The sequence below is a fragment of the Petromyzon marinus genome, chromosome 27, assembly GCF_048934315.1.
Source record: "Petromyzon marinus isolate PM22_M1 ecotype Great Lakes invasive population chromosome 27, UKy_Petmar_22M1.pri1.0, whole genome shotgun sequence".
NCBI lineage: Eukaryota > Metazoa > Chordata > Hyperoartia > Petromyzontiformes > Petromyzontidae > Petromyzon > Petromyzon marinus.
This window is the reverse complement of record NC_133693.1, coordinates 12,787,813-12,813,741: the sequence shown is the minus strand read 5'-3', so window position 1 is coordinate 12,813,741 and position 25,929 is coordinate 12,787,813. Positions and strand designations below refer to the sequence as shown.

Sequence of the window (25,929 nt, the reverse complement as noted above, 5' to 3'; positions counted from 1 at the left end):
ACAAAGGGCCCCCTCACAATCGGCCCCCTCACAAACGGCCCCCTCACAAAGGGCCCCCTCACAAACGGCCCCCTCACAATCGGCCCCCTCACAAACGGCCCCCTCACAAAGGGCCCCCTCACAATCGGCCCCCTCACAAACGGCCCCCTCACAAAGGGCCCCCTCACAAACGGCCCCCTCACAAAGGGCCCCCTCACAAAGGACCCCCTCACAAACGGCCCCCTCACAAAGGGCCCCCTCACAAAGGACCCCCTCACAAAGGGCCCCGCCAGCCGCTGCTGGGAGCGCGCGCGCCTCAGGCGGCCATCTTGCTCTACAACGCTCCTTGCCGCCGACTCGAGTCCCGATCCCCTTCTGGGACCGCGGGGCTTCCTCCGCCCCTAGCCACGCCTCCCTTCTCGAGCCTTCCAGAGGGACCTGGTTCTGGTCCCGTGGTCCCCCTCCTTGGGCCCCGCGGCCGGTACCTCCGGTCAACAGGCCTCCCGGGTTCACCTGAAGTACCATAGTTTGACTGGCTGAGATGACTGGCAAGTTGCCACCAGCTGTGCCCCCGACTGTTCCAGCTGAGACTGATAATTAGCACAAACACCCACTCAAAACTCGCATAAATACCCATAAACTCAAGATTTTCAAAGATTGAGACTCTGCATTGCATAGATTTTTGGCAAACTTGTCCTTTTCTTGCGTGTTTTGTGAAAGAGTAACCCAATTCTATCGAAACACCATCCAGGCTCCAAACGTGCCAGGCTTCAGACATGGTGAAATTAAGTGCATTGCAATTCACTCGGCCATGCGTTGGGGCAGCATATCCTTGCCTTCACCTCGCGATGTGCGAATACTAAGTCCGAGATCCCCCACGACCCAAACAACAAGGGCAGGCTCTAATCTAGCAGTGGATAGGCAAAGGGATGTACACGTCCTCCCTAAAATCCCTGTAAAATGCTTGTTGGGAGTTTTCTACAAAAGGATTCAGTGAGCAACTGTTGGGGGCTTGAAGAGATGAGGCAAACTCTGGTTATGGATTGCTTATTTTCACCATCCATTTTTGGTGTTTGATGCATTTTACTAGCTCTTGAAAATAAGAGTTGTGAAAAGCAAACCAGAACCCTCAAGAAAACAACGGAATGTGGTTTCCCGGATGTGGCGATCTGCAGTGAGAAGCCAGTTCTCGCTGCATTGTACAGGATGTCCTCAGGCAAGTTAGAACTGCCCTCCATAGGCCCTGACAATAAAATACTTTATAACGCACACAATCTTTCAAAGACATGGCCGTGACGATTCGACAATCATTCATCCACAAGGATGGTATATGTACAATTGATATAAAACGTGGGGGTTGTTCAATTAAACATCGTCACGCTGGTCATGTACGTTTCTGCACTTCCCCAAAGAACCTCCTGCTCCGCTCCTACACCTCGCACTCTGCATGGCGAACGCCCCGAGGACGGGAGAGGCTCAAGCACGGCTTGCCTTCCAAAATCTGACAAACATCGGTGCATTCCGTGGCAGCTTGTCATTGGCCATCTGCAGTATATCGACTAATGGAATGGCAGCATCTGTTATAATCTCACAGTGTGCTGAGCAGGTCAGAATAACATCAGTCAAATGGATTCAGAAAATGGGCAGCAAATACAAGTGGGAGAATGATGCCAGCTATTAAAACCCATGCAATTGCTACATGTGAAGGATTCATGAAGGGCACACTTAAATTCCAGATTTTTCTCAGTCCGGCAAGGTCGAGTGGCAATATAAACTGCGTGTGATTACTTTCCAACAATGTCACAATGCACACGATTATGGATGTGCAGTTTATAAATGAGGAAAAATAAACACCACTATGTTGTACATTTTATTTGAAGCATGAGTACACTAAAGTATGGAATGACAAGCAGTATTGTTCAGAATACATAATCTCAGTAAACCACTATCACCAGCAGCTCGGAACATACACGAAGCATGCACAGCTGCTGGTGACAACCCAAGAGCATTGCAAATAAAAAAATACTCGTGATGCAAATAAAAAAAAGGACAAATGTCTAAAATGAAAGGAATGTTTTAAATTTGTGATGCACACATTACAGTGGACCGTTGGAACCGGAGGCATAACCCCCAACTTCCTCAATTTTACTAATGGATAAACACATCGCATCTCTCACTTCCTGCCTTTTACAAAACACAACCCTTCCTGCCCTCGTTTGGTCTATCGTCATCCCTGCTGCCATGCCTTTTGCTGGTAAGCACTGATACTGCAAATAATCTAACCGAAAAACAACCTCCCCCACACCGTGGACCTGGGGGTTACAATAAGCGTGTCAACTGCTTATCGAAGGGGGCGTGATGATACACTGCGCTCTGAGAAATCGTGGAATAGAAAAAGGGGACGTGGGTGGCGGAATAACTCTGGATGGGCGCAGAGCGCTGCTGGGCTACTGGTCGTCCTTGTCCTTGGCTCCATGCTTGAGGATCCTCGTGAACTCCACGTAGTTGAAGTTGCCCTTCTTGTCGATGGGCGCCTCGCGGTACAGCTCATCGACCTCTTCCTCCGTGAAGCGATCGCCCATTGTGGTGAGCAGCTCGCGCAGGTAGTCCTCGCTGATGATGCCTGCGCGCACACCGCAACGCATGCCGGGTCATTCAATCGTGCTCATCGTCACATTCATTCATCAATTAATCTATAGCCCTTTCTGTCAAACCACTGTCCGGAATTTCAGATATATCCCCGTGTGTGCGTGGATTGTTTCAGGTACTCGTGATTCCACCTAGAGTTAAAGCTCTCAAACTTTGGCTCAACTATTGGTTGGAGGTCTCCCTACGCCATGTCGATCTACAGGGATTGGTTGACCATACTTCACCACGCTCGTCAGTGCGGATCGGTCAAGGGTGAAGCTCAGAACCGGTTTCTGATACCATTCATTGCAAATATTAGCCAGTGCAGGTAAACAAACTCAGGTTGCTGGGTTCAATGAAGTGGTCTATCCAATGCATCACCACTACTCTATCCCCATCTTACAATAACTTGATAAATAACTCAATAAATCTTGTTGATTATCCTTAATATAATTAATATATGGGTGAGGGGTACCACGGTTGGGGGGGTAGCATGGTGAAGAATAGCACGGTAGCCTATATTACATACATAGTGGTTACTGCATTGCACAAAAACCATGGCATCCCAAATATCAGCTACGGCTAGCATCAGTGGCGAGTGATTATCTGAAAGGATACAGGGGGCTCCCTTTTCACCATTCCACGCTCATCAGGCCTTCATCCAGCTGTGCTTCGCAAACCGGTATGCAGCATAACACCAACATGTCTAGACAAAGTCCCGGGTGTACTGCCATGGTATTAAACTAAAAACTTAACATTCTACCAGGTAAAGCCCACTCAACTATACAACTCTTTTTCAGAAGTGACCTGGCCACACATGCTTGCTCAACAAAGTAGCTTAGCATGTGGAAATGCATAGCAGCCAAATTCCTCTAAAAGCATATTGATTCTAAATGTGGAGGGAAAAGCCGGAGGGCCCGAGGAAAAATCCACACAACCGCGGGGAGAGACATGCGAATGCCAAATATAAAGCAGGCGTCGTCAGGGTCGAGATCGAACCCGTGTCCTCCTGTATACCAGGTGAGGTAGTTAACATCTCGCCACCGTGGCACCAACTTTTTCCATATTATAGGACATGCGCAAGCTGGGGACAGACGAAATCTGTGCCATTCGGTAGCCGATCCCAGCCCTCATCTCCCACACCTCCCACCCTCCCCCCATGAGTCACGCATACAGCTGGGTAAACGGTGTGCCATCAGGTATAAGCCAACTATAAGTGTCCAGTGGAAGGAATGTATGTAGTATGTTTAACTTATTTCACACCGTATGTAGCCATCCATGCTAATCGCAATGAAAAGGTTGAAAAGCACTGCAAGTAGTGGATTGACACAAGGCTCTAAATTAATCAATATTCATAACATTAGGCTACCTCATGAATTCAAGACAGTGGTAGACAATTTGATCTTTCGCAAGCAACGTGTACACATGGTTTAAATAAACACAATTCTGAAAGCAGCAATTTGTGTTAATTACACGAGCTAATATTCTCTCATGCGGCCAAGAATGCACATGAACTGGATAAACTGGCACTGCAACTCTTAGAGTCAGAGCAGCACAGTGGAGGGCTGGGGCTAGTTAACAAAGCCGAGCGCTTGCATGCATACATACATACACAAACACCACTACTACTGTGCTTGGGCTAAAGATCTCAGCGTCAACCACCCAACTTTTCCCGTTTTGCCCACGGACCTCACATGGGACAAGCGCACACCGAGAACATCTTCATGCTCATAATAGAGGTTTTTGGGTTAGATTGCGTAAATATAAATGTGTTGTTAAACCCGCCACCACCAGATACAGCCAATTATTAAGGTTTAAGACCGAAAACAGGAGGAGGATTTCTCCACAATTCTGGCTGTCGCCTGATGATGCTGGTTGTTGTAATTACCAGCGAAACGTCTCAGTACTCGAATTGTAAATGTTGTAGTGGGTTTACTCTCCAACACACCGGTGTGCTGAACTAGTAACTAAAATTGACATGTTTTGTTTATGTAACAACCTTTACTAATTGGCCGTGTCGGGTGGTGGCGGGTTTAACACCACATTTATATTAACACGATCTAACCCCAAAACCTCTATTATGGATAATATTCGTCGCTAAAGCCTACTTTTTACACAGATCTTCATTATTGCACAATGCACTCGTGTCATTCCAAATTCTTGGATTTTCACCGATTTAGAGGAACACACTAAGGGTTCGACGCGTAATTTTAACTGTTAAGAAACGCAAGTGGCCATGGGAACGATGTGTTGGTTGAAGAGGTGATGGTCGATGGTTAATAATTTATGAACGAGTGGCAGCCAGGGAATGGAACAAGCCCGAGAGAGTGCATCCACCGGGGAGACGGAGTGAATAAATCAGCGGTGTACAGAAGCGAGGTGGATTATGATATCATGGCGTTGGCTTGGGGAAACCTACACCCAGCAGCGGGCATTGATCATATGATGACGTACGACAAACACACACGGGATAATGGGGAAATAGGGGTAAAGGCTGGGGACCTGTGCCCTCCTCGTCAAAGCAGGCGAAGGCGTTGCGAATGACATCCTCGGGGTCAGTGCCGTTGAGCTTCTCCCCGAACATGGTGAGGAACATGGTGAAGTTGATGGGACCTGGAGCCTCAGTCATCATCGCCTCCAAGTAATCGTCCGTCGGGTTCTTGCCTGGATACACACGTCACGAACCGTATGTGAAGCCAACTTGCATAGGAACTCGTAAACCAGGGAAAATGGAACTTTCCCTTCATTGAGACAAATAGGAACATACAATAGCTTTGCGGGTCACACATTTTATGGGCGCAGTCGCTTAAACTATTTAATTGCTTTTAACGCCTTCCAACTAAGGTTGAAAGTGCTTATGCAACAGCTCCATCCATCTGTCTGCCCGTAAGGGGGAGGGGGCAATGGGTACAATAATTTGCTTAAAGATGGCTTGAAAATAATTTCATTTTTGCCTGTCAAATGTTGCTGTTAGGGACTTACTCTATTCAAATTGACCACCTGTGAATACTAGGCAGACCCAAACCTGCGTAAAAGGACCTGCCTTGGTCTCCCGATTTAAATAGGAGGCAACATTAACCCTGGCCCTGCTCGCTGAGGTGTGCCCTGCCAGGCAGAGTTTGTACTCGAGCCCCGTGGTCTCGTACTGCTTCCTGCGTGCCTGGCATGAGCATTACCATTATTATCGCTGATTAAACACTTCGGAGGACATACGCATATTGAAATGTTATACAATCCTAGCAAATGCATTATTTGCTCTATGTCTGGCACATCTCCCATAAAGACACAAAATAAGGGACGCTAGATCATGTTACGTGACCGAATCACAATTTACCACTGCCTGTGCTTTCATTACATTTCAAAACAAAATGGATTTAGATGTGTCACACTATCACCAGAAAGCAAGACACCCAGAGTAAATATCACCAACGGACAGGGACAGGAAAATTTTCCCATTCTATCACCACGGTTACATACATCATATAGTCTGGCATCGTAAAGTTGGCGGGTAAAGGGTGCCACACAGGGAGCGCTTAAGTTACCGGTCGTGTGAAAACAGTGCGGGGGGGGGGGGTACGGGCAGGTGGATGCAGTCAGCGAGTTGCGATCGAGTGGTGGCAAGTACCCATGGATGCCAGCATGTCGTGCAGATCCTCCTTGTCAATGAAGCCGTCCCGATTTTGGTCGATCATGTTGAACGCCTCCTTGAACTCCTGGATCTGGGACTGGTCGAACATGGCGAACACATTGGAAGTGGCACGCTGTGGCCGCTTCTTGGTGGTGGTCTTCCCCTTGGTTTTGCGGCTCGACATGGTGGCGGTTGTTCCTTAACTGAAACCAAACCAACCACAAGCGTCGCTCCAATCAAGACAACATCGCTACTGCCCGAAGATAACATGTGCACACAGGAACTCATATACATAATTAAATATTGTGGACTAAAATAATCACTCAAAAAACAAAGCTCTGCATTTGGTGTGGACTGAGACCAGTTAGAGCCTCGATGAACATCACAGAATAGCCCAAAGTTCGCGACACTGCGGAACCGACATCACGGTACAGAACACGCCAGTACCCACACACCACCAATCCATCGAGTTATACAAATGCCACCAAAAAGCATTTGTGGCGGCATGCAATAGTTAGGCATCCTGGTTACCGTACTCCGCTACCTCTGTGCAGCCTCCGCTCTGCTATTTTCCCAGCTATTATATCCGATCTATTCATGCAACACAAATGCTGACATTTATAGGCAGCGCAGATTTTCTCACAACTAGTCCCACATTCTTCTACAAAGTATAAACCAGTACACGTGCAAAGTTAAAAGATCGAGAAGCTGCCAGGCTTTTCGAGAACCGCCCCAACACTCACTCGAGCGTAAGGTGGAAAATGTTCAGTGACACAACCGCACAAGGGCGGGTTGCTTTTCACGAGCGTAGAGGGGACTGCAACAATGCCATACATGGGGAATGCACACGCACTTGGGAAGCACAGGAATGCACACTGTTAACTCTCAATTATCTGGAGGGTAGAGGGGTGGCCCGGAGAGAAAAAAAAATACTGATAATGTAAAACACATGAAAAATAATTCTATGCAAATTCATGCATCGATTAACTACATTTTTAAAGGGGGTGAATATTTATAGGATGTAGCTAACGTCTGATTTCAGCTTTAATATATTTTTTAGATAAATTAGTTTACTGACATTTTTGTGGTCACCGCTGAGTCATGTTCCCCCAATTAGTGAGGAGCAGCTGATAATTAAGTCGGCAAAGGGTGAAGACACGTCAGTTCGTTTATCCCAAGCGAAACTTAATCCGCAAGCCAGATAATTGAGTTAGCTGCATATGAAACAGAATTGCAAGTCTAAAATGTGTTGACTTCACGTGGCATCGGTAAACAAGTTGACCAACTCGGCCGTTTTCCATATGGAGTTAAGGTGCCATGACCACAAGCACAATTTGCCAGGTGTGCTTTTAATCTAGCCACCAAAACGTGAACCATCAACACAGAGGTAATTAACACTATTTCAAGTCACTGAGCTTTCAGCCGTAACACCAATGCTTGTCTAATGCATTGATACAGAAAATCTGTCAATTGTAGGGTGATACAATGCACAAAGAAGGATCAATGTTCAGATACAGACTGTTCACGAGCGGTAACTTAACTAGTAAACCTAGTAAACTTGAGTTTACTAGGTTTGTTTTTTCTCATTCATCGTACCTGATGATTGCTTGTGTTGCAATCGAAACGTCGTATTCTATAATTTAATTTATTTTCTTTCTACGTGACTTTACCGAAAAAAACAAAAATTCCTGCAGTCACGAAAGCTCCAAATCTGATTTACATTAATATCATCAGCCATATGTCTATCCACGGCTTGATGAAGGCCTCGCCAATCCATCTCCATTTCTAATAACCTTGCAGTGCAACAATCCATCAAGATTCTGCACACATGCCGGTTTTCTTCTGGACGTCCGTCAGGCATGTTGCCCGCCTCTGGCCTGCCACTGTCGTTAGTGTCAACCACTGGTGACCCTCCCTCCCTGCCAGCAACGAGTACTGCCCAACCTCACTGACCTTTCTTCACGAGGTGTAGCTTGCATACATTGTCCCATGAATGTGTTACCCTTCCCGTGTCTCTCTCTAATTCTAAGCACACTTTATTTGCCTCTCGATATTTATTTGCATACAAGTGTCAGCTTGTTCTGTTACCTTTGCCAATGTCCACGTTTCACATGCATGTCATAGCAGGTGTTTATACACCTAATGTTAAGAGGTAGCGTAGCGGTTATCAAGCTGCACGACGAAGCCAGCGATTAGAGTTCGATTTCCGCTCACGACCAATAAGTGGCGAATATTTGAACCGGTCCTGGGCCTCCCCTTTGGTCGACGGAGCCTAAAACGAGTATCTGGTGCAATGAGTAAACATAGCCTCGAGGGAGACAAAGGCGGCCGGGCGTGGTGCTGCTGTCCACCCACCCCCTCGTGTGCCGTTCCGGCCTTAAGGAGGTGGTACTCGCTAACAGCACTTTTCCCCAACAGACTGTTAAAGGGTATATTGGGGATATTAATCTTTAAACACCTAAAGTTTAGTTTTACAAAAGGCACTTTACAAAAAGCACTGTGCTCTTGCCCGCCTTTACGTTGAATCAGTTGTGTCCCAGTTCACCGTCAACTACTGCCCTGTTTTTTTTGTTTATCTCACTTGAACCTTGAGCCCCACTTTGCAGCCTTCTTCATTAGGTTCGTCTATGTGTCTGTAGTTAATTCCCCATTGGTTGTTATTACGACTGTCATCAGCAAATCGGATATGGCGGATAATCTGACGGTTAAAAATACACTTTATTTTTACAATCCAGTTATTTTAAAGTAAAAACTAAGTCACCATAAATTTAGCGTAAAATTGCAACTCCTTGTCAGATGCACCTTCTCATGCTCTTAATATTGTGCTACTGTATGCAATTTCAGCGTAAATGTTTCATCTTTATAAATGGGTTGCAAAGGCTACACGTTAAAATAAGGCATTGGTTTGTCCAGGAAGTGCACCGTTAAGAAGCTGTGTCATCACCATTTGCAAAAGGCAGCATTGCTTAAACACCAAAGACCACATGTGGTTGGTGGCTTATACGAACTCAAGAAACTGTGCAAGCTTACACATTGAGAAATTAAAAAAACCTGTCTGTACACAACCAAGTCGAATGCTACGTTTTCAGCTCTCTCCGTTAAGTTTCTTAACAGGAAATGTGACGTCATGTATACAATCGGACAGTGAACTCTGCCACAAGCACCATCTTTGTACGGCCTAGACACCCGGCAAAGAAGATCCAAATAAGGCGCACACGAGAAACCCCCCTATTAGGCAGTCGTGACTCCGGGTCGCCAGTGCCGTGCCTCCACTGCTGGATGGCTGTGTAAAGACAGCGAGACGTGTCTCCACTGCTGGATGGCTGTGTAAGGACAGCGAGAAGTGTCTCCACTGCTGGATGGCTGTAAGGACAGTGAGCCGTGTTTCTACTGCTGGATGGCTGTAAGGACAGCGAGCCGTGTCTCCACTGCTGGATGGCTGTAAGGACAGCGAGCCGTGTCTCCACTGCTGGACAGCTGTGTAAGGACAGTGAGCCGTGTCTCCACTGCTGGATGGCTGTGTAAGGACAGTGAGCCGTGTCTCTACTGCTGGATGGCTGTGTAAGGACAGTGAGCCGTGTCTCTACTGCTGGATGGCTGTGTAAGGACAGTGAGCAGTGTCTCCACTGCTGGACAGCTGTGTAAGGACAGTGAGCCGTGTCTCCACTGCTGGATGGCTGTGTAAGGACAGTGAGCCGTGTCTCTACTGCTGGACAGCTGTGTAAGGACAGTGAGACAGCTGTGTAAGGACCGTGAGCAGTGTCTCTAATGCTGGATGGCTGTGTAAGGGCAGTGAGCCGTGTCTCTACTGCTGGATGGCTGTGTAAGGACAGTGAGACGTGTCTCAACTGCTGGATGGCTGTGTAAGGACAGTGAGCCGTGTCTCTACTGCTGGATGGCTGTGTAAGGACAGCGAGCCGTGTCTCCACTGCTGGATGGCTGTGTAAGGACAGTGAGCCGTGTCTCTACTGCTGGATGGCTGTAAGGACAGTGAGCCGTGTCTCCACTGCTGGATGGTTGTGTAAGGACAGTGAGCCGTGTCTCTACTGCTGGATGGCTGTAAGGACAGTGAGCCGTGTCTCCACTGCTGGATGGTTGTGTAAGGACAGTGAGACGTGTCTCTACTGCTGGATGGCTGTAAGGACAGTGAGCCGTGTCTCTACTGCTGGATGGCTGTAAGGACAGTGAGACGTGTCTCTACTGCTGGATGGCTGTGTAAGGACAGCGAGCCGTGTCTCCACTGCTGGATGGCTGTGTAAGGACAGTGAGCCGTGTCTCTACTGCTGGATGGCTGTAAGGACAGTGAGCCGTGTCTCTACTGCTGGATGGCTGTAAGGACAGTGAGACGTGTCTCAACTGCTGGATGGCTGTGTAAGGACAGTGAGCCGTGTATCTACTGCTGGATGGCTGTGTAAGGACAGCGAGCCGTGTCTCCACTGCTGGATGGCTGTGTAAGGACAGTGAGCCGTGTCTCTACTGCTGGATGGCTGTAAGGACAGTGAGCCGTGTCTCCACTGCTGGATGGTTGTGTAAGGACAGTGAGCCGTGTCTCTACTGCTGGATGGCTGTAAGGACAGTGAGCCGTGTCTCCACTGCTGGATGGTTGTGTAAGGACAGTGAGACGTGTCTCTACTGCTGGATGGCTGTAAGGACAGTGAGCCGTGTCTCTACTGCTGGATGGCTGTAAGGACAGTGAGACGTGTCTCTACTGCTGGATGGCTGTGTAAGGACAGCGAGCCGTGTCTCCACTGCTGGATGGCTGTGTAAGGACAGTGAGCCGTGTCTCTACTGCTGGATGGCTGTAAGGACAGTGAGCCGTGTCTCTACTGCTGGATGGCTGTAAGGACAGTGAGCCGTGTCTCCACTGCTGGATGGTTGTGTAAGGACAGTGAGCCGTGTATCTACTGCTGGATGGCTGTAAGGACAGTGAGCCGTGTCTCTACTGCTGGATGGCTGTAAGGACAGTGAGCCGTGTCTCCACTGCTGGATGGTTGTGTAAGGACAGTGAGCCGTGTCTCTAATGCTGGATGGCTGTGTAAGGACAGTGAGCCGTGTCTCTACTGCTGGATGGCTGTGTAAGGACAGCGAGCCGTGTCTCCACTGCTGGATGGCTGTGTAAGGACAGTGAGCCGTGTCTCTACTGCTGGATGGCTGTGTAAGGACAGTGAGCCGTGTCTCTACTGCTGGATGGCTGTGTATAAGGAAGGTGCTGCCACGCCCCGAGAGATGACGCAACCGCGCTCAGGAATCCCTCCCTGCGCGGCTCCGTGACCATATAAGGTGCGGCGGAGAGCGCCGCGGAACCTACGCCGGGCGGGCAGAGGTCGCTACCCCCCACCCACCCCTCGCCACGGACGCGCCCAACCAACGGAGCTCCGCGTTTAACCATTTCCAGAGAGGGAGGGGAACCCAGAAAACCACCCGTTTGACTTAGACTAGAATAAATACTCGGCAGGGTTTGTCAATAACACTGCCCCTAGAAGGAAACGATTTATAAAAAGGCGACATTTCGGGCAATGCCCCCTTTTTCACGCATTGGAGAGGACACACTCTGCGTTTTGAGTGAATCATAAATACTGCAGTTAGTTGGGAGACTGCGCTATGCAGCATGGGGGTCCCCTGGTACAAATTACATTTGAAATCTTGACGGAAGGTTTTTTTTGGGAAGGACCGCCCTTTTATTTGTTAAGTATTGTCTCTTTAGTGGGGGGTGGTTGCAACTGGTGTCACCCGAGTTCGATTCCCGATCACAGCTCACGTCAGTGGCAAATTACTCTTGTCCTGGACCCCCCCCCCCCACCTTTCACCAACCCACACTGACCAGCGTCAAGTATCGCCAAACAACCTTCACAAACTCCACGGTGTGAGAAGGCCTTTATCCAGCAGCGACGTGATACCGGGGTGTACATTAATTTGATGCATCATCATCAGCGGGAATTATCAATCCACTGCTGGATAAAGTATCAATCCACTGCTGGATAAAGGTATCCAGAAGCCATCTTCTATCTCTGACGGGCCTAGCCCTGTGATGTAAACACATTCCGATGTCCTGCAACAAAAGGCGACGTCATCGCTTCGTCTGTGCAGCGGTCGTCCACCTTTCCCTCCCTCGGTAACGTCTCCATCATGAATCTTCTCGCCAGCCACGTATCCCTCCTGCTCGAGCATACTCCTCGCCTCTCCTAAGTCATCGCTTGTTTGGTTGTATTGCGTACGTGGTGGGCTAAGCCGATCACAACCAAATCATCCGGAATGTGCCCAATAGCGCAATCAAAATCAGGAAGGGGCCTGGACAGTGTCGACTGGGGGGCCACCGTCCACAAAGCAGGTGACACAGGCAGCTCCTGCGTCTATAAGGATTCTGGTTCTATGTTCCGATGCCCACCGCCAGCCCATAGGAATCAGCGGGAAGTACTGTACGGTATTATCAACTTATCCCGCGGGGCGTGGACTTGTGAAATTATTTTTTTCGCATTTTCGCACTATTTTGATACTCTAAAGTACAACTCGGTAAGACGCTGTGGAAACTGAAGACACCATGAACACCAAGTATTAAATAGGGCACGGCACGAGGGAGCTTATTAATTTGCATTTGTTCTGAGGCGCACCACGTTAAGCACGTTCTATTGTACACGTACAATATACACTTATCAAACGACTGATGGCCTTCCCGAGCCGTTTCGGGTCGTGTTTGACCATACTTCACCGCACGAGACACGACGGTGAGCATACGCCGTAGAGGGCGCATTGCAATGCAGTTCAACCGCCCACGATCAATAACAAACCTATTACGCATGGCAGTCACCCGCCCTTTTAATATGAACTATCCAGGCCCAGCCCTGCCTCGGATATCTCAAGAGAAGTCGGCCACATTCTGGATATGAACTCGGGATGGAACTTGAACTACCAACTCGAGCACCGCGCTAATGGCATTGGCATCGACAAAAACGAGCGTGAGGCTGAGTCAATGGTGGCAATTCCCCATTCATAAGACGGGACAGTACGGTGTATATACATTTTACGACCACAGTGGTACCACGTTAACCGATAAGCCGTGTTGGGGTCTCCGTGGATCGGATCGTGAGCATGGCGATCGGGAAATCAGAGCGAGACACAAGACACAAGGAGCTCGTGAAACAGAGACAACACGGACGCTTAACACACGGAGTTGCGAACATCTAGATAAAGGAACACGCGGGCACTAATGCAGACACCTCCGCTTAGCGCGGTTGGCTACGTACGGTGCGAAAGAAGTTCAACATATCAGCCTCTCCCCTTCCTCAAGTCGAGAGTGCCGTCTCATACCTCACCTTTCTTCTCACCTCTCCCCTCACCTCTCTGCTCCCCTCACCTCTTCCCTCACCTCTCTGCTCTAGCTCTCTCTCACCTCCCCAGGCACCGTCTCCGGTCCCGCGCGGCCGGACCGCGCCCATGGCCCGCGCGTCACTGCCGGAGCCTCACGGGTCCCCCGCGAAACCTCGCCGCGCTCTCCTCGCGCCCGCCCGCCCGCGCGCTCTCTCTCACCGACGGGACGAGACGACGAGACCGCGGGCTGCCGCGCTGAGACGTGGGGGGTGGTGCGATGAGAAGGAGGCGAGTGGCGAGGCGGGGAGCGTGAGGGGAGTTATGGAGGAGCCGTCGTTGCTCGCTAAGGGAACTCTACACAAGCGGAAGTGACGTCACCAATTGGTGACACCGCCTCGCGAGATGACGCGATACGTTACCGCAAAAATGACGCAGCGACGTCACCGCGCAGACGTGCCGCGTGACGTCGCCGCGCAGACGTGACGCGTGACGTCGCCGCGCAGACGTGACGCGTGACGTCCCCGCGCAGACGTGACGCGTGACGTCGCCGCGCAGACGTGACGCGTGACGTCCCCGCGCAGACTTGACGCGCGACGTCGCCGCGCAGACGTGACGCGCGACGTCCCCGCGCAGACGTGACGCGCGACGTCGCCGCGCAGACGTGACGCGTGACGTCCCCGCGCAGACGTGACGCGTGACGTCGCCGCGCAGACGTGACGCGTCACGTCGCCGGCCAAACGTGACGCGTGACGTCACCGCGCAGACGTGACGCGTGTCGTCGCCGGCCAGACGTGACGCGTGACGTCGCCGCGGAGAGGCCACGTACGGGGCCGTCGAGGGACGAGCAGCGTCACCTCCAGGTCGCGGGAGCGACAACGATCAGAGTGGCTGGAGCAGCGGTGGCTCTGACATGGCCTTTACACTGCAGCCTTGCCGTGAGAACCCTTTGGTTCTCAATCGTAAAAAAAATGTTAATAACTACATAGGGTTTGCCAGTGCTACATTTGTGCTTCGATTTACAGTGAGGGAAAAAAGTATTTGATCCCCTGCTGATTTTGTACGTTTGCTCACTGACAAAGAAAAGATCAGTCTATAATTTTAATGGTAGGTTTATTTGAACAGTGAGAGACAGAATAACAACAACAAAATCCAGAAAAACGCATGTCAAAAATGTTATAAATTGATTTGCATTTTAATGAGGGAAATAAGTATTTGACCCCTCTGCAAAACATGCCTTAGTACTTGGTGGCAAAACCCTTGAGTGCAATCACAGAGGTCAGACGTTTCTTGTAGTTGGCCACCAGGTTTGCACACATCTCAGGAGGGATTTTGTCCCACTCCTCTTTGCAGATCTTCTCCAAGTCATTAAGGTTTCGAGGCTGACGTTTGGCAACTCGAACCTTCAGCTCCCTCCACAGATTTTCTATGGGATTAAGGTCTGGAGACTGGCTAGGCCACTCCAGGACCTTAATGTGCTTCCTCTTGAGCCACTCCTTTGTTGCCTTGGCCGTGTGTTTTGGGTCATTGTCATGCTGGAATACCCATCCACGACCCATTTTCAATGCCCTGGCTGAGGGAAAGAGGTTCTCACCCAAGATTTGACGGTACATGGCCCCGTCCATCATCCATTTGATGCGGTGAAGTTGTCCTGTCCCCTTAGCAGAAACACACCCCCAAAGCATAATGTTTCCACCTCCATGTTTGACGGTGGGGATGGTGTTCTTCGGGGTCATAGCCAGCATTCCTCCTGCTCCAAACACGGCGAGTTGAGTTGATGCCAAAGAGCTCCATTTTGGTCTCATCTGACCACAACACTTTCACCCAGTTGTCCTCTGAATCATTCAGATGTTCATTGGCAAACTTAAGACGGGCATATATATGTGCTTTCTTGAGCAGGGGGACCTTGCGGGCGCTGCAGGATTTCAGTCCTTCACGGCGTAGTGTTACCAATTTTTTCTTGGTGACTATGGTCCCAGCTGCCTTGAGATCATTGACAAGATCCTCCCGTGTAGTTCTGGGCTGATTCCTCACCGTTCTCATGATTATTGCAACTCCACGAGGTAAGATCTTGCATGGAGCCCCAGGCCGAGGGAGATTGACAGTTCTTTTGTGTTTCTTCCATTTGAGAATAATCGCACCAACTGTTGTCACCTTCTCACCACGCTGCTTGGCAATAGTCTTGTAGCCAATTCCAGCCCTGTGTAGGTCTACAAACTTGTCCCAGACATCCTTGGAGAGTTCTTTGGTCTTGGCGGAAAGTTTAGAATCTGATTGATTGATTGCTTCTGTGGACAGGTGTCTTTTATACAGGTAACAAGCTGAGATTAGGAGCACTCCCTTTAAGAGTGTGCTCCTCATCTCAGCTCGTTACCTGTATAAAAGACACCTGGGAGCCAGAAATCTTTCTGCTTGAGAGGGGGTCAAATACTTATTTCCCTCATTAAAATGCAAATCAATTTATAACATTTTTGACATGCGTTTTTCTGGATTTTGGTGTTGTTATTCTGTCTCTCACTATTCAAATAAACCTACCATTAAAATTATACTGATCATTTCTTTGTCAGTGGGCAAACGTACAAAATCAGCAGGGGATCAAATACTTTTTTCCCTCACTGTACCTTATAAACAGATCTGGCCCATGACTCGCACCCCCAGAAAGGGCATCATGCACCCCCTGGTTAAGATGCAAAACATTTCCACATTATAAGCTACTTCGTTGAGCTATAATGTGGCCAGATTGCTTGTGAAAGATATGCTAATAGCTCAGTGGGCTTCAGCTGGTAATAATGAATTTCGTTTATTTATTGATTCGCTTATATTTCCTGTACGTTGTACTCGTATTGTGCTTTCGTATTGTACATTTCTGGCCTGCACCTATGGGACATGAAAAGCGCTGTATAGCTTCATCGGATTCTTCCACTATGATTAAAGATTCTGATTCTGTTTAACTTTGTTTTCCTTTTGAAAATATTACTGGGGGCTTCACAGTACCTGTAGCCCAGGGGCCTACACAATCTTAAAACGGCCCAGGGTATAGGGAGGGCAGGCCCAGGGTATAGGGAGGGCAGGCCTGGTGTGTCGGGAGGGCAGGCCTGGTGTGTCGGGAGGACTGTCCCCCCCTCCACACCCCATGAAGCTTTGGTGAAAATCTGGATTTTGTCACAAATTTGAGACAATCAGACACACCCATCACCACAATCACACAGTAATAAAATAAATTTAAACACTTTATTTTTCCAAAGTGCACAAGATAACACGTTTTACCTGTTAATAAGACAAAATATAGTTAGTACCAATGACTTAACAAAAATAGCAATTATCCATCACGATTACAGTAATGTATGTTTAATGCACAAAGTGTGTATAAGAATTCAGTGTTGAGATGTTTTGATGAAGCGGTCTCTGCACACACTGCAGATCGACGGCATTCGCAAAGGATTCAAGTAACGTTAAAGAACCGGAGCTAAAACAAGCCAGAGATCCAATAGAGTCTTTATTCCGAGGTCTGTGGGCCCGATTCATGATTCGTGAGGTTTTTGGCTGTCGCTGTGTCCCGTTTTGAGTGAAAGGCGGCCGATTCTACAGGGATATCGTCGTTTTTGGCTGTCACCGTGTCTCGTTTTGAGTGAAAGGCGGCCGATTCTACGGGGATATCGTCCCCACTCCTCCGTTTGCAATGCACGAGCGGCCGATTTTTCCCTTAGGACACGTGTGTTCTGCCACCTCATTCTGCACCGGAGTCCAGCAATGGCACAAACTTGGTATAGTGTTTGAAAATTAATTTCTTGAGAACTGTGTTTAGTTTGTCATTCCCCCACACCTCCGATTAGCACGGTTCGCTACATATGGTGCGAAAGAAGTTCAACATACACACACATAGTTTTATTTAGTTCTTAAGAAACAGCCCTTACCTAACAACATTTGTTGTTTATTTTCTCTCAACACACCTGAGTGCTGAAGTAGTTACGAATTGGCACGTTCTGGTAACGTGACAACCCTTACTAACTGGCTGTCTGGTGGAGGTGGGTGCACATCACATTTACGCGATCTATCATGAACAAAATTGGTCCATAGGGCCTACGTGTTAAACATGTCAGTTCACAAGTTTAAGAAAGCCTGACTGCTGACGAGACACTGAACGTTGAAACCGACTGAGTTTGAAATCAAACCAATGCTGTTGAAATTCAGCACTTCCAGAAGGCTGCACGGCTGATGGGACGTGTAAATAAAACACTTTTTTTATGTGGAAGAACATACGTGAAAGGAGGTTACTTATATACGACGTGAATGGTCAACGTTGAGTGCGTGACTTGTGCACTCCGTCTCCCTGGTGGTGCGTGAGCACCGTCGCGACAGCCGTTCTCAAATAACTTTTTGTTTCGGTAAAATTTCCACCGCTCGGTGCAATAATTGAGGAAAAGCACGAGCAAAGTGTACGTGAAGTGGGCCCAATAACTCTCAATGCTAACCCTCGGGGCTTAACCAGCGCAAGCTTTGCAAAAGCATACTGGTAACGACATTTTAATGACGTAACATCATATTTTCCTCGGTAATATATGTAATTGTTGTTGCCAGATGGCACGTCTGCGGCAGCCATTCCCGATTGGCAAGGCAGTGCAGGCGGTGTTGCGTCCCTGTGTGTGTCAAGCAGGGCCCGATGGCCAGCTGTCACTTAGTGGCAAGTGACATGACAAACTAAAACTCACCTATCTTTATTTTACCAGGTAAGACCCACTGAGCTATATGGCTCTTTTTCAGAAGCGACCTGGCCACAAATGATAGCTCAACGAAGTGGCTTATCACGTGAAAATGTATAGCAGCGAAATACTCTAAACGCGTGATGTTGATTCTAAATGTGGAGGGAAAAACCGGAGGAGCCGGAGAAAAATCGACACGACACGGGGTGAACATGCAAACTCCAAACATACAGCAGGCATCAGGGTCGGGATCAAACCCACAACCTCCTGTATACCAGGTGAGGGAGTTAATATCTCACCACCGTAGCTTGTGCTGGAAACGACAGCGCAAGGAAGCACGCAGCGGGGAGAACGCTGTGCACCACACTCCGGGTCACTCTCTTGCAGAAACACGTGGGCACGCGCACATGCAGGCAACCCTTGTGTCATTCCACTACTAGATGAGGGCCTCCCCGTGCCACACGGGCCATGCGGGTTGTGTGGGTTGAAAGAGCGCAGACGCGGGGGGGGGGGGGCTAGGAGTACAGTACAGCAATGGAGTGTGCTGTACTGCCCTCTGCTGCCCACCGCGTAACCCCGCAGCATCAGCCTATATCACCTGTTTTGTAACGGTGGCGACCATCCAACCATATCCAGGCTCAAATTCCCGCTTAGCTTCCAAGATCCAATGCGATCGGGCGCATTCAGGCCGACTTGGTCAAAGGCTCAACGCGCACACAGGACGCATTGTATTCAACAGCTAGCACTGCATGTGAAAGGAATTGCTATCCTCAAAACACGTTTGGACTCTACAACCATTAAACGTTCCTTTGCTTACACTAAACGTGCGAGCAGCAACGTGTTTTCAATGCCGGCTCCCCATGAGCGTCTGTGGAGGAAGCTCCATGGTACGCCTTTTGCGTTTAGTTTGCCGTCCTTCCCCGCACCTCCGATTAGCACGGTTGGCTACGTAGGGCGCGAAAGAAGTTCAACGTGCACACAGGACACGCGTACCGGGACGACCGAGCGAGCTGCGATCCCAGCTGCATTGTGGGATCCCTGCGGCCACACGGTTCGAGAACCGAATCGCCTCTGCTTGTAGTGACTGCAGCAAAGGCATTCACCAACCCACGGAGAGGCGCTCCTCCGGCATTAACCGTGACTGAGCGACGTAGCACGTAAGCGCCATTCGGCCTTGAAGCATTCCCCTTGCGAATTCCTCACGCATTCTACATCGTGAAGCAAGCCCAAGGGTCATTTCGGGTACAATGCACCGTGCATCGCGACACACAGGGTGCACGCGACATGGGCAGACTTGGTACATGAGTCCTCGGAACTAAAACGCTAAAGCCAACGGCAGACGGGCACGTTACCGGCAAGAGTAAACACAGGTCGGTGTGAAAAGGGCCCAGTAAATGCATAAAGTGTACCTAAAGACTGGCAGAGTCTAGAGTAGTGTATCACAAGTGCAGTTTTCACTTAAATCCACACCAGTGTATTCACATGTAGTTTGTATTATTATTTCTAAATTAGGCACGTCGCAATGCAATGAATCGTCGATTAAAATTGAATCCTGCAAGAATCTATTCTTTAAAAAGTTATGCAAATATGCTGTTTCACATACACAAGCAACTCGACAAAAGATGGAAGAAATGTGAAAACAAACGAGATGGTAAAAAAAAATATACGAGGCACTTTTTTGTTTTTGATTCTTCAATCGAATCACGACCCCGGATAGTGACAGTTCATTGAAATGCAGGCAGAGGGAGGGAATACTGGAGTTAAGTGGCATATGCTTCATGGTAAATAGTGCATACAGCGTGCTATGCACAAAACACCAACCTGCTCCAAGCTCCAACGAGAGGATTCAACTAAATGAAAGGTCTGTGTGGAAATTACATTTCGATTTTTTTCTCCCCGCCTCTTGTAAAAAGATGAAGGTGCAGCCCTGCAATTGCTCGCTCACGCCACTGCTGGCGGCAGGGCCTCCACCAGAGGCAGCTCTAAATCCCCGCTCGAGGGAATTCTGGCCTACTCTTCCACGCTGGTCAGACGTCTTGGGGAAACAAAGGTTAGAGGTACCCACACTTTACCCCACCACACGAATAACTCTGGTGTACAGTACCCCGTTTATACCGCTGGCTGGACAGAGGCAGCGGCATTTAAGAAACTTGACCACTGTTTCAACTCGCTGCGCCCGGAGATCAATACGGTGACCTGGATCGCAAGTCTCGTGTGCTAACCATTCATATTTTGGCAGCAGCGGCATACTGTCTAAAGTATATACTTAAAATATTGGCACATAATCCTGGCCCTGAAATACAATAACTTCTCATCAGGTAAAAGATAATTTCTATCATCAGAGCACTCGGCTTCCACGTGGCCAACGTTTCACAGCCCCACGTCTGCCACCATCGTGAATGATTATCACGTGGAGAGAGGCACCAGCGATCCGCCACTCTCCACTGCGACTTCTACCTGTGGGTGCCCAAGGTGGGTGGTACAACCCACCCCGATATTGATGAGGCATGTGCCACCTTAAATTGGGGGAAGAGCCAGTTCAAATGCTTGCATAGGCTGGTTTCTTTCCCATCGTAACCTGTTTTGATAGGATTTATTTGTTTAAAAAAAACAGGAAGAAAAACCTAGTGTGCATGTGTGTGTTCATAGTTGTCACCTCTGAAGTAAAAAAAAAACACCCAGGATATATCATGGGCATAGCATAAAAAGTACAGGTGGTCCCTCAGTTAACGTCTTCAATCCGTTCCACGAAAACTACTCTTAACTGAAATAACTGATATCGAATATAGGAATTACGTGAGTCTGCAAGAGAGCTGTTTCCACTGCCTAAACAGAAAACGTTATAATGTAAACAAAACCAGTCGAGGTCTTAACGCTCATAAATGGGCGTCGCTGATTGGCTGAGGGCGTTGCTAAGCCCCACTTACGGGCGCTATGATTGGCCGAAATTGTCGCCCGCGTGGATAACGTAAACACATGACCATTAATCAGAATGTTAACGTTAACCGTGGGGTGCTATGGGAGGCGAAACTTTAACCGGAAAACTGTTAACCGATGTCACTGTTAACCGAGGGACTACCATATATCTCACAATACCAGAGGAGCGGAGAACTAAACGTAAATACATCCGTCTTGGGCGGTGTATTATTACGCAACTGAGAAAAACATCCTGTGAAAACGTCTCAACGAGAGGACCACATTGTGGGAAAACCGCGACGAGCGGCAACCCCTCGCGATACCGTCCAACCCTCGGAGTTGGGCGACGCCGCGCGTGCAGCGGGCGTCTAGTTGAGCGCGCCGGCCTCCGTGTAGTTGGTGCCCTCCTGGCTGAAAAAGTCCTCGAGCTGCCACTGCAGCGTCTCGAAGGTGGGCCTTGCCTGGTCGTCGACGTTCCAGCACTCGAGCATGAGATCGTAGAAGGCCTGCGGGCAGCCCGGCGGGCACGGCATGCGGTAGCCGCGGTCCACTGCGGCCAGCACCTCCGCGTTGGTCTGGCCTGTGGTGCAGGGGAACAATGCGCTAGCTGCAGCGGAAAAGCCTTTCCTCGCAGACCGTGTGACACTTTTACCACGACGGACCGCCGCTACGGTGTTCCCTCGTTAATTTGCGAGCTTGCTGCCCGCGATTTTTTGGCTATCCGCGAATGGCATCGGGAACTCTGCACAACTGCTGCATCGAGGCAGAGAGAGAAAGAAAGTGATGAGATCAAGTGACATGAGAGATAAAGGGATAAGAGAGTGATGAAATAACGTGATGAGAGATAAAGCGATGAGAGAGAAAGTGATGATGCGTAGCATGATGCATAGCGTCATCATAATTTAAGGTAAGTTAATTCATCAACTATTATTTAATACTTTTAGATTTATTTTAAATTTCTTTATGTTTATTATAACCACATTTTTGTATTATTATGATAATTTTCATGTATTTAATAGGTCATGTATTCATTTAAGATAATTAATTAAAAGCTAGATTCTCGTAGGCCAATATCATTATCCCCAAAATTTTCCATTCACAAGCATCTCCGGAATGCGTCCACCGCGAATAACGAGGGAACGCTGTACAAAACCAAAGTTTACTCACAACACGTACAATCGGTATAATGTTACAATTATACCGATCGCATAATGTAAGTGGTGGAGCAGTGGTTAATATCCCATTCTAGCAAAGCGAGTTTGATTCCTGGCCATGGCTAACATTAATGGCAAGTGACATAAAAAAAAATAACTAAACTATTTTTGGTTTAATACGTAGGCTTTCGCGACCAATATTATTCAAAGAAAGTTTTTTGGGTTAGATCGCGTTATTTATAAATGTGTCGTAACCCTCCACCACCCGACACGGCCAATCAGCAAAAAAGTGTCACGTTGGCAAAAGACAATTAGTTCACTACTTTAGCCCACCGGTGTGTTGAAGAGTGAATCCACAACATTTAAGGTTTGAATACGACGTTTCGCTGGTAATTACATCTAGCATCATCGGGCAATTCGCCAGAATGGTAAAGCCCTCACTTGCTCTCGGTCTTAAATAGAGCAGCAGGGTGATGTCATCATTTAACTCATTTCAGGTGAAGTGATTTGAGGCGGAGGGGGGGGTATTGTAATTATATAATCGATTGGTAATCAGTCAATGGTTATGATTAGTAATGAGTTGTAGATTAGTAATTAGTTGTAATGTGTGTTATTGTGATTATATGCTACATTAGTAATCCGTTAATTAATATGTGTTTCCCCTATAAGGAATTGTAATATGTATTATTTAATAATACGCTTCCAAGCCGCACTAAGCCTATAGCTATCAGAACGATTAAAGTTATTTCTGTTTCTCTCAATTTCAATGGATTCTCTAATTAGTCTTTGCCAGTAATAATTAGTTTTACACAATACTTCAACGTTATCAAAATAAATTGAGTGTCCTTGTTGACAAGCATGTTCTGCCACTGCCGGCAGTTGTGTTTGAGATAATTTAATATTTCTTTGGTGTTCTTTTAGTCTTATGCTGATGTTACGACCCTGGCGCCTGCATAATTGGAGTTTGCACATTTTCCCCCTGGTCGCAAAATAGTTTTCTTACGGGTCCTCCGGTCTTTCTCTCTCCACCTTTAGAATCAACATCACCACGCGTTTAGAGTATTTGGCTGCTATACATTTCCACGTTATAAGCCACTTTGTTGAGCTATCATTTGTGGCCAGATCGCTTCTGAAAAAAGAGTGATATAATTCAGTGGGCCTTACCTGGTAAAATAAAAACCCTCGACCTCCTGCATACGAGGCGAGGTAGTTAACATCTCGACACCGCGGTGAAATGGTCCTGGGCACCGACCCGTGTAGTGAACGAGAGCGTCTGTTCACCGTGAATGTATTGGCAATTACTGAAGCGTAAGATGTTAATTTATTATTATTATGCTCGTTTACTCAGGCAGGCCTCAAGCTGTTTTTTTTCAGGAGGGCCCTGCCAAGTCTGTGCAGTCGGGGGCGCTGTTGCTACACTTTCGAGTAATTTGCAGGGTATTTTTCAGCATTGGGTTGTTTGTCCAATACAATGTTTTGGTTCTTTCGGTAAAGTCACATTGTGTGTGTGTTTTTTAGCTGGAGGAAGAACTTCAGAAGAACTCAGAGGAAATCCATGCAGAACGGGGCGAAAACATACAAACTGTGCACAGAGTGTTACAATCGAACACAGGCCCCTCTTGCTCTGAGGCACGAGTGTATTCATCCCCCTTGACTAGGCTGTCTGTCACATCTGAACTGCCAAGTAATAATTAAAAAAACATTGAAAAGCAAACAAATCAGCCATGAAATGTCCAGCATTAGCAGCGTGTTTGCTCTCCTTGTTGACCGCAAGGCCTGTTGCATGTCCCAGCTTGCGTGGCGAGCATTCCCATTCCCCCCCACACCCACGCGCCCTCCTCCTCCTCGCGCCTCCCAAGCCCCCGTGCACGCACGGCACCTGGGTACGGAAGCTTGCCGTAGGTGATGATCTCGTGCAGGAGCACCCCGAAGGACCACACGTCGGACTTGATGGAGAAGCGGTTGTAGTTGGCAGCCTCCGGCGCGGTCCACTTGATGGGAAACTTGGAGCCCACCCGTGCCTCATACTCATCCTCCTGAGGAAGCACAGAGGAACACATTTAGACGAAACAATTTTTTTATTTCACCAGGTAAAGGCCCATTGCGCTGTATAGCTCTTTTTCAGAAGCTACCTGCCAATCACAAATGATAGCTAAATTAAGCGGCTTATCACGTGGAAAGTTATAAAAGGCAAATATTATACTTCTTGTGGCAAGGTGACTTCTATAAACAAAAGGAAGGAGCAGCAATGGGCTCTCCTTTGTCTCCTGTGATAGCGAAATTGTACATGGAAGATTTTGAAACAAAAGCAATAGCTTCAAGCACACTAAAACCATGGGCTTGGTTTAGGTATGTGGATGACACATTGGTGGTCTGGCCACACGGCAAAGATACACTGAACGCATTTGTAAATCATCTCAACTCGCAAAACCCATCCATCCAGTTCACCATGGAAGTGGAAGCTGACAGAACTCTTATCATTTCTGGATATTCTGCTCGGACGGTGTAGAAATGGTAAAATAACACAGTGTTTACTGAAAGAAAATGCATACTGACGCCTATCTGAATGCAGTCACACCATCACCCCGCACAAAATACTGCTCTTATAAAGATGCTCATTCATCGAGCAAAGAAAGTGGCAGATGGTGACATTCTGAGAAATTAAATTCAACATGTTAAAAAAGCGCTGCAAATGAAAGGTGACAATGATGCACAAATCAACAGGGCATTGAATACCAAAACCAAATCAAATAACAAGAGCATTGAAACTGCCCAAGTAATTAAAACGATCAAAATAACGTACATTGCAGGAGTAACTGATAAACTAGCCAAATGTTTGGAAAAAAACAAAACATCCGAGTCAGATTTGGCACAGTACATAAAATACAAAATTTAATATCTGGTACAAAAGATGTATTACCGAAGCTATCAACAGAAGGTGTGTACAGGATTAACTGCACGTGTGGTAAATGTTATGTTGGGCAAACAGGACAAATGATCAGCACGAGACTAAAAGAACATCAGATAAATATTAAATTATCCCAAATGCAACTGTCAGCAGTAGCAGAACAAGCGTGCCAACAAGGACACTCAATTGATTTTGTTAATGTTGAAGTTTTGTGCAAAACTAGCTACTACTGGCCAAGACTAATTCGAGAATATATCGAAATTGAAAGAAATCAAAATAACTTTAACCGTTCGGATAGCTACCGTCTTAGTTCTGCGTGGAAGCGAATCAACAAATAATACATTATTTAAATGTATGCCTACAAAGGGCAGCGTACTTCAATAGTGATTACCGTTGGTAGGGCTATTTTAATAAATACAATAGACAGGAAGGACACGTTCAAAGGGCTCGCATATTGCACATGCATAATGTACGTTGCCTCAGAAATCCCACACCCCACCCCCCCATCATTGTGCAAGAGCGCAGAATGGTGGTCAACACATCTACGCCTCTATATAAGGAACGAAACAGTAAGACTTCTCCACAAATCTGGCTGTTGCCTGATGAAGCTAGTTGTAATTACTGGCGAAACGTCGTACTCAGTTTGTAAATGTTGTGGCTTGGCTCTCAAACAAACCGGTGTGCTGTACTAGTGACGAATTGGCCACGTTCTGT

General features: G+C 47.8%; 2 protein-coding genes across 2 annotated transcripts in view; both read right to left on the bottom strand.

The window, feature by feature from the left end:
• Positions 1 to 1,836: 1,836 nt before the first annotated feature.
• On the bottom strand, positions 1,837 to 13,926 carry LOC116946530 (myosin regulatory light chain 12A). Its single transcript, XM_032961500.2, has 4 exons — positions 13,760 to 13,926; positions 6,233 to 6,438; positions 5,110 to 5,271; positions 1,837 to 2,602 (listed from the first exon to the last, which is right to left on the bottom strand). Exons 2-4 carry the CDS (start codon positions 6,417 to 6,419, stop codon positions 2,427 to 2,429), a joined length of 525 nt encoding a protein of 174 aa, XP_032817391.1. The 5' UTR covers positions 6,420 to 6,438; positions 13,760 to 13,926; the 3' UTR covers positions 1,837 to 2,426.
• Positions 13,927 to 16,754: 2,828 nt separating this feature from the next.
• The window catches only part of LOC116946466 (tyrosine-protein kinase Src42A-like), a 36,227-nt gene continuing 27,052 nt past the window's right edge, over positions 16,755 to 25,929 (bottom strand). The window contains exons 7-8 of the mRNA XM_032961367.2: positions 24,187 to 24,343; positions 16,755 to 21,733 (exon numbers count right to left, since the gene is read on the bottom strand). Of these exons, the coding sequence (XP_032817258.1) occupies positions 21,522 to 21,733; positions 24,187 to 24,343 (369 nt within the window). The 3' untranslated portion in view covers positions 16,755 to 21,521. The remainder of the gene's footprint in view (positions 21,734 to 24,186; positions 24,344 to 25,929) is intronic.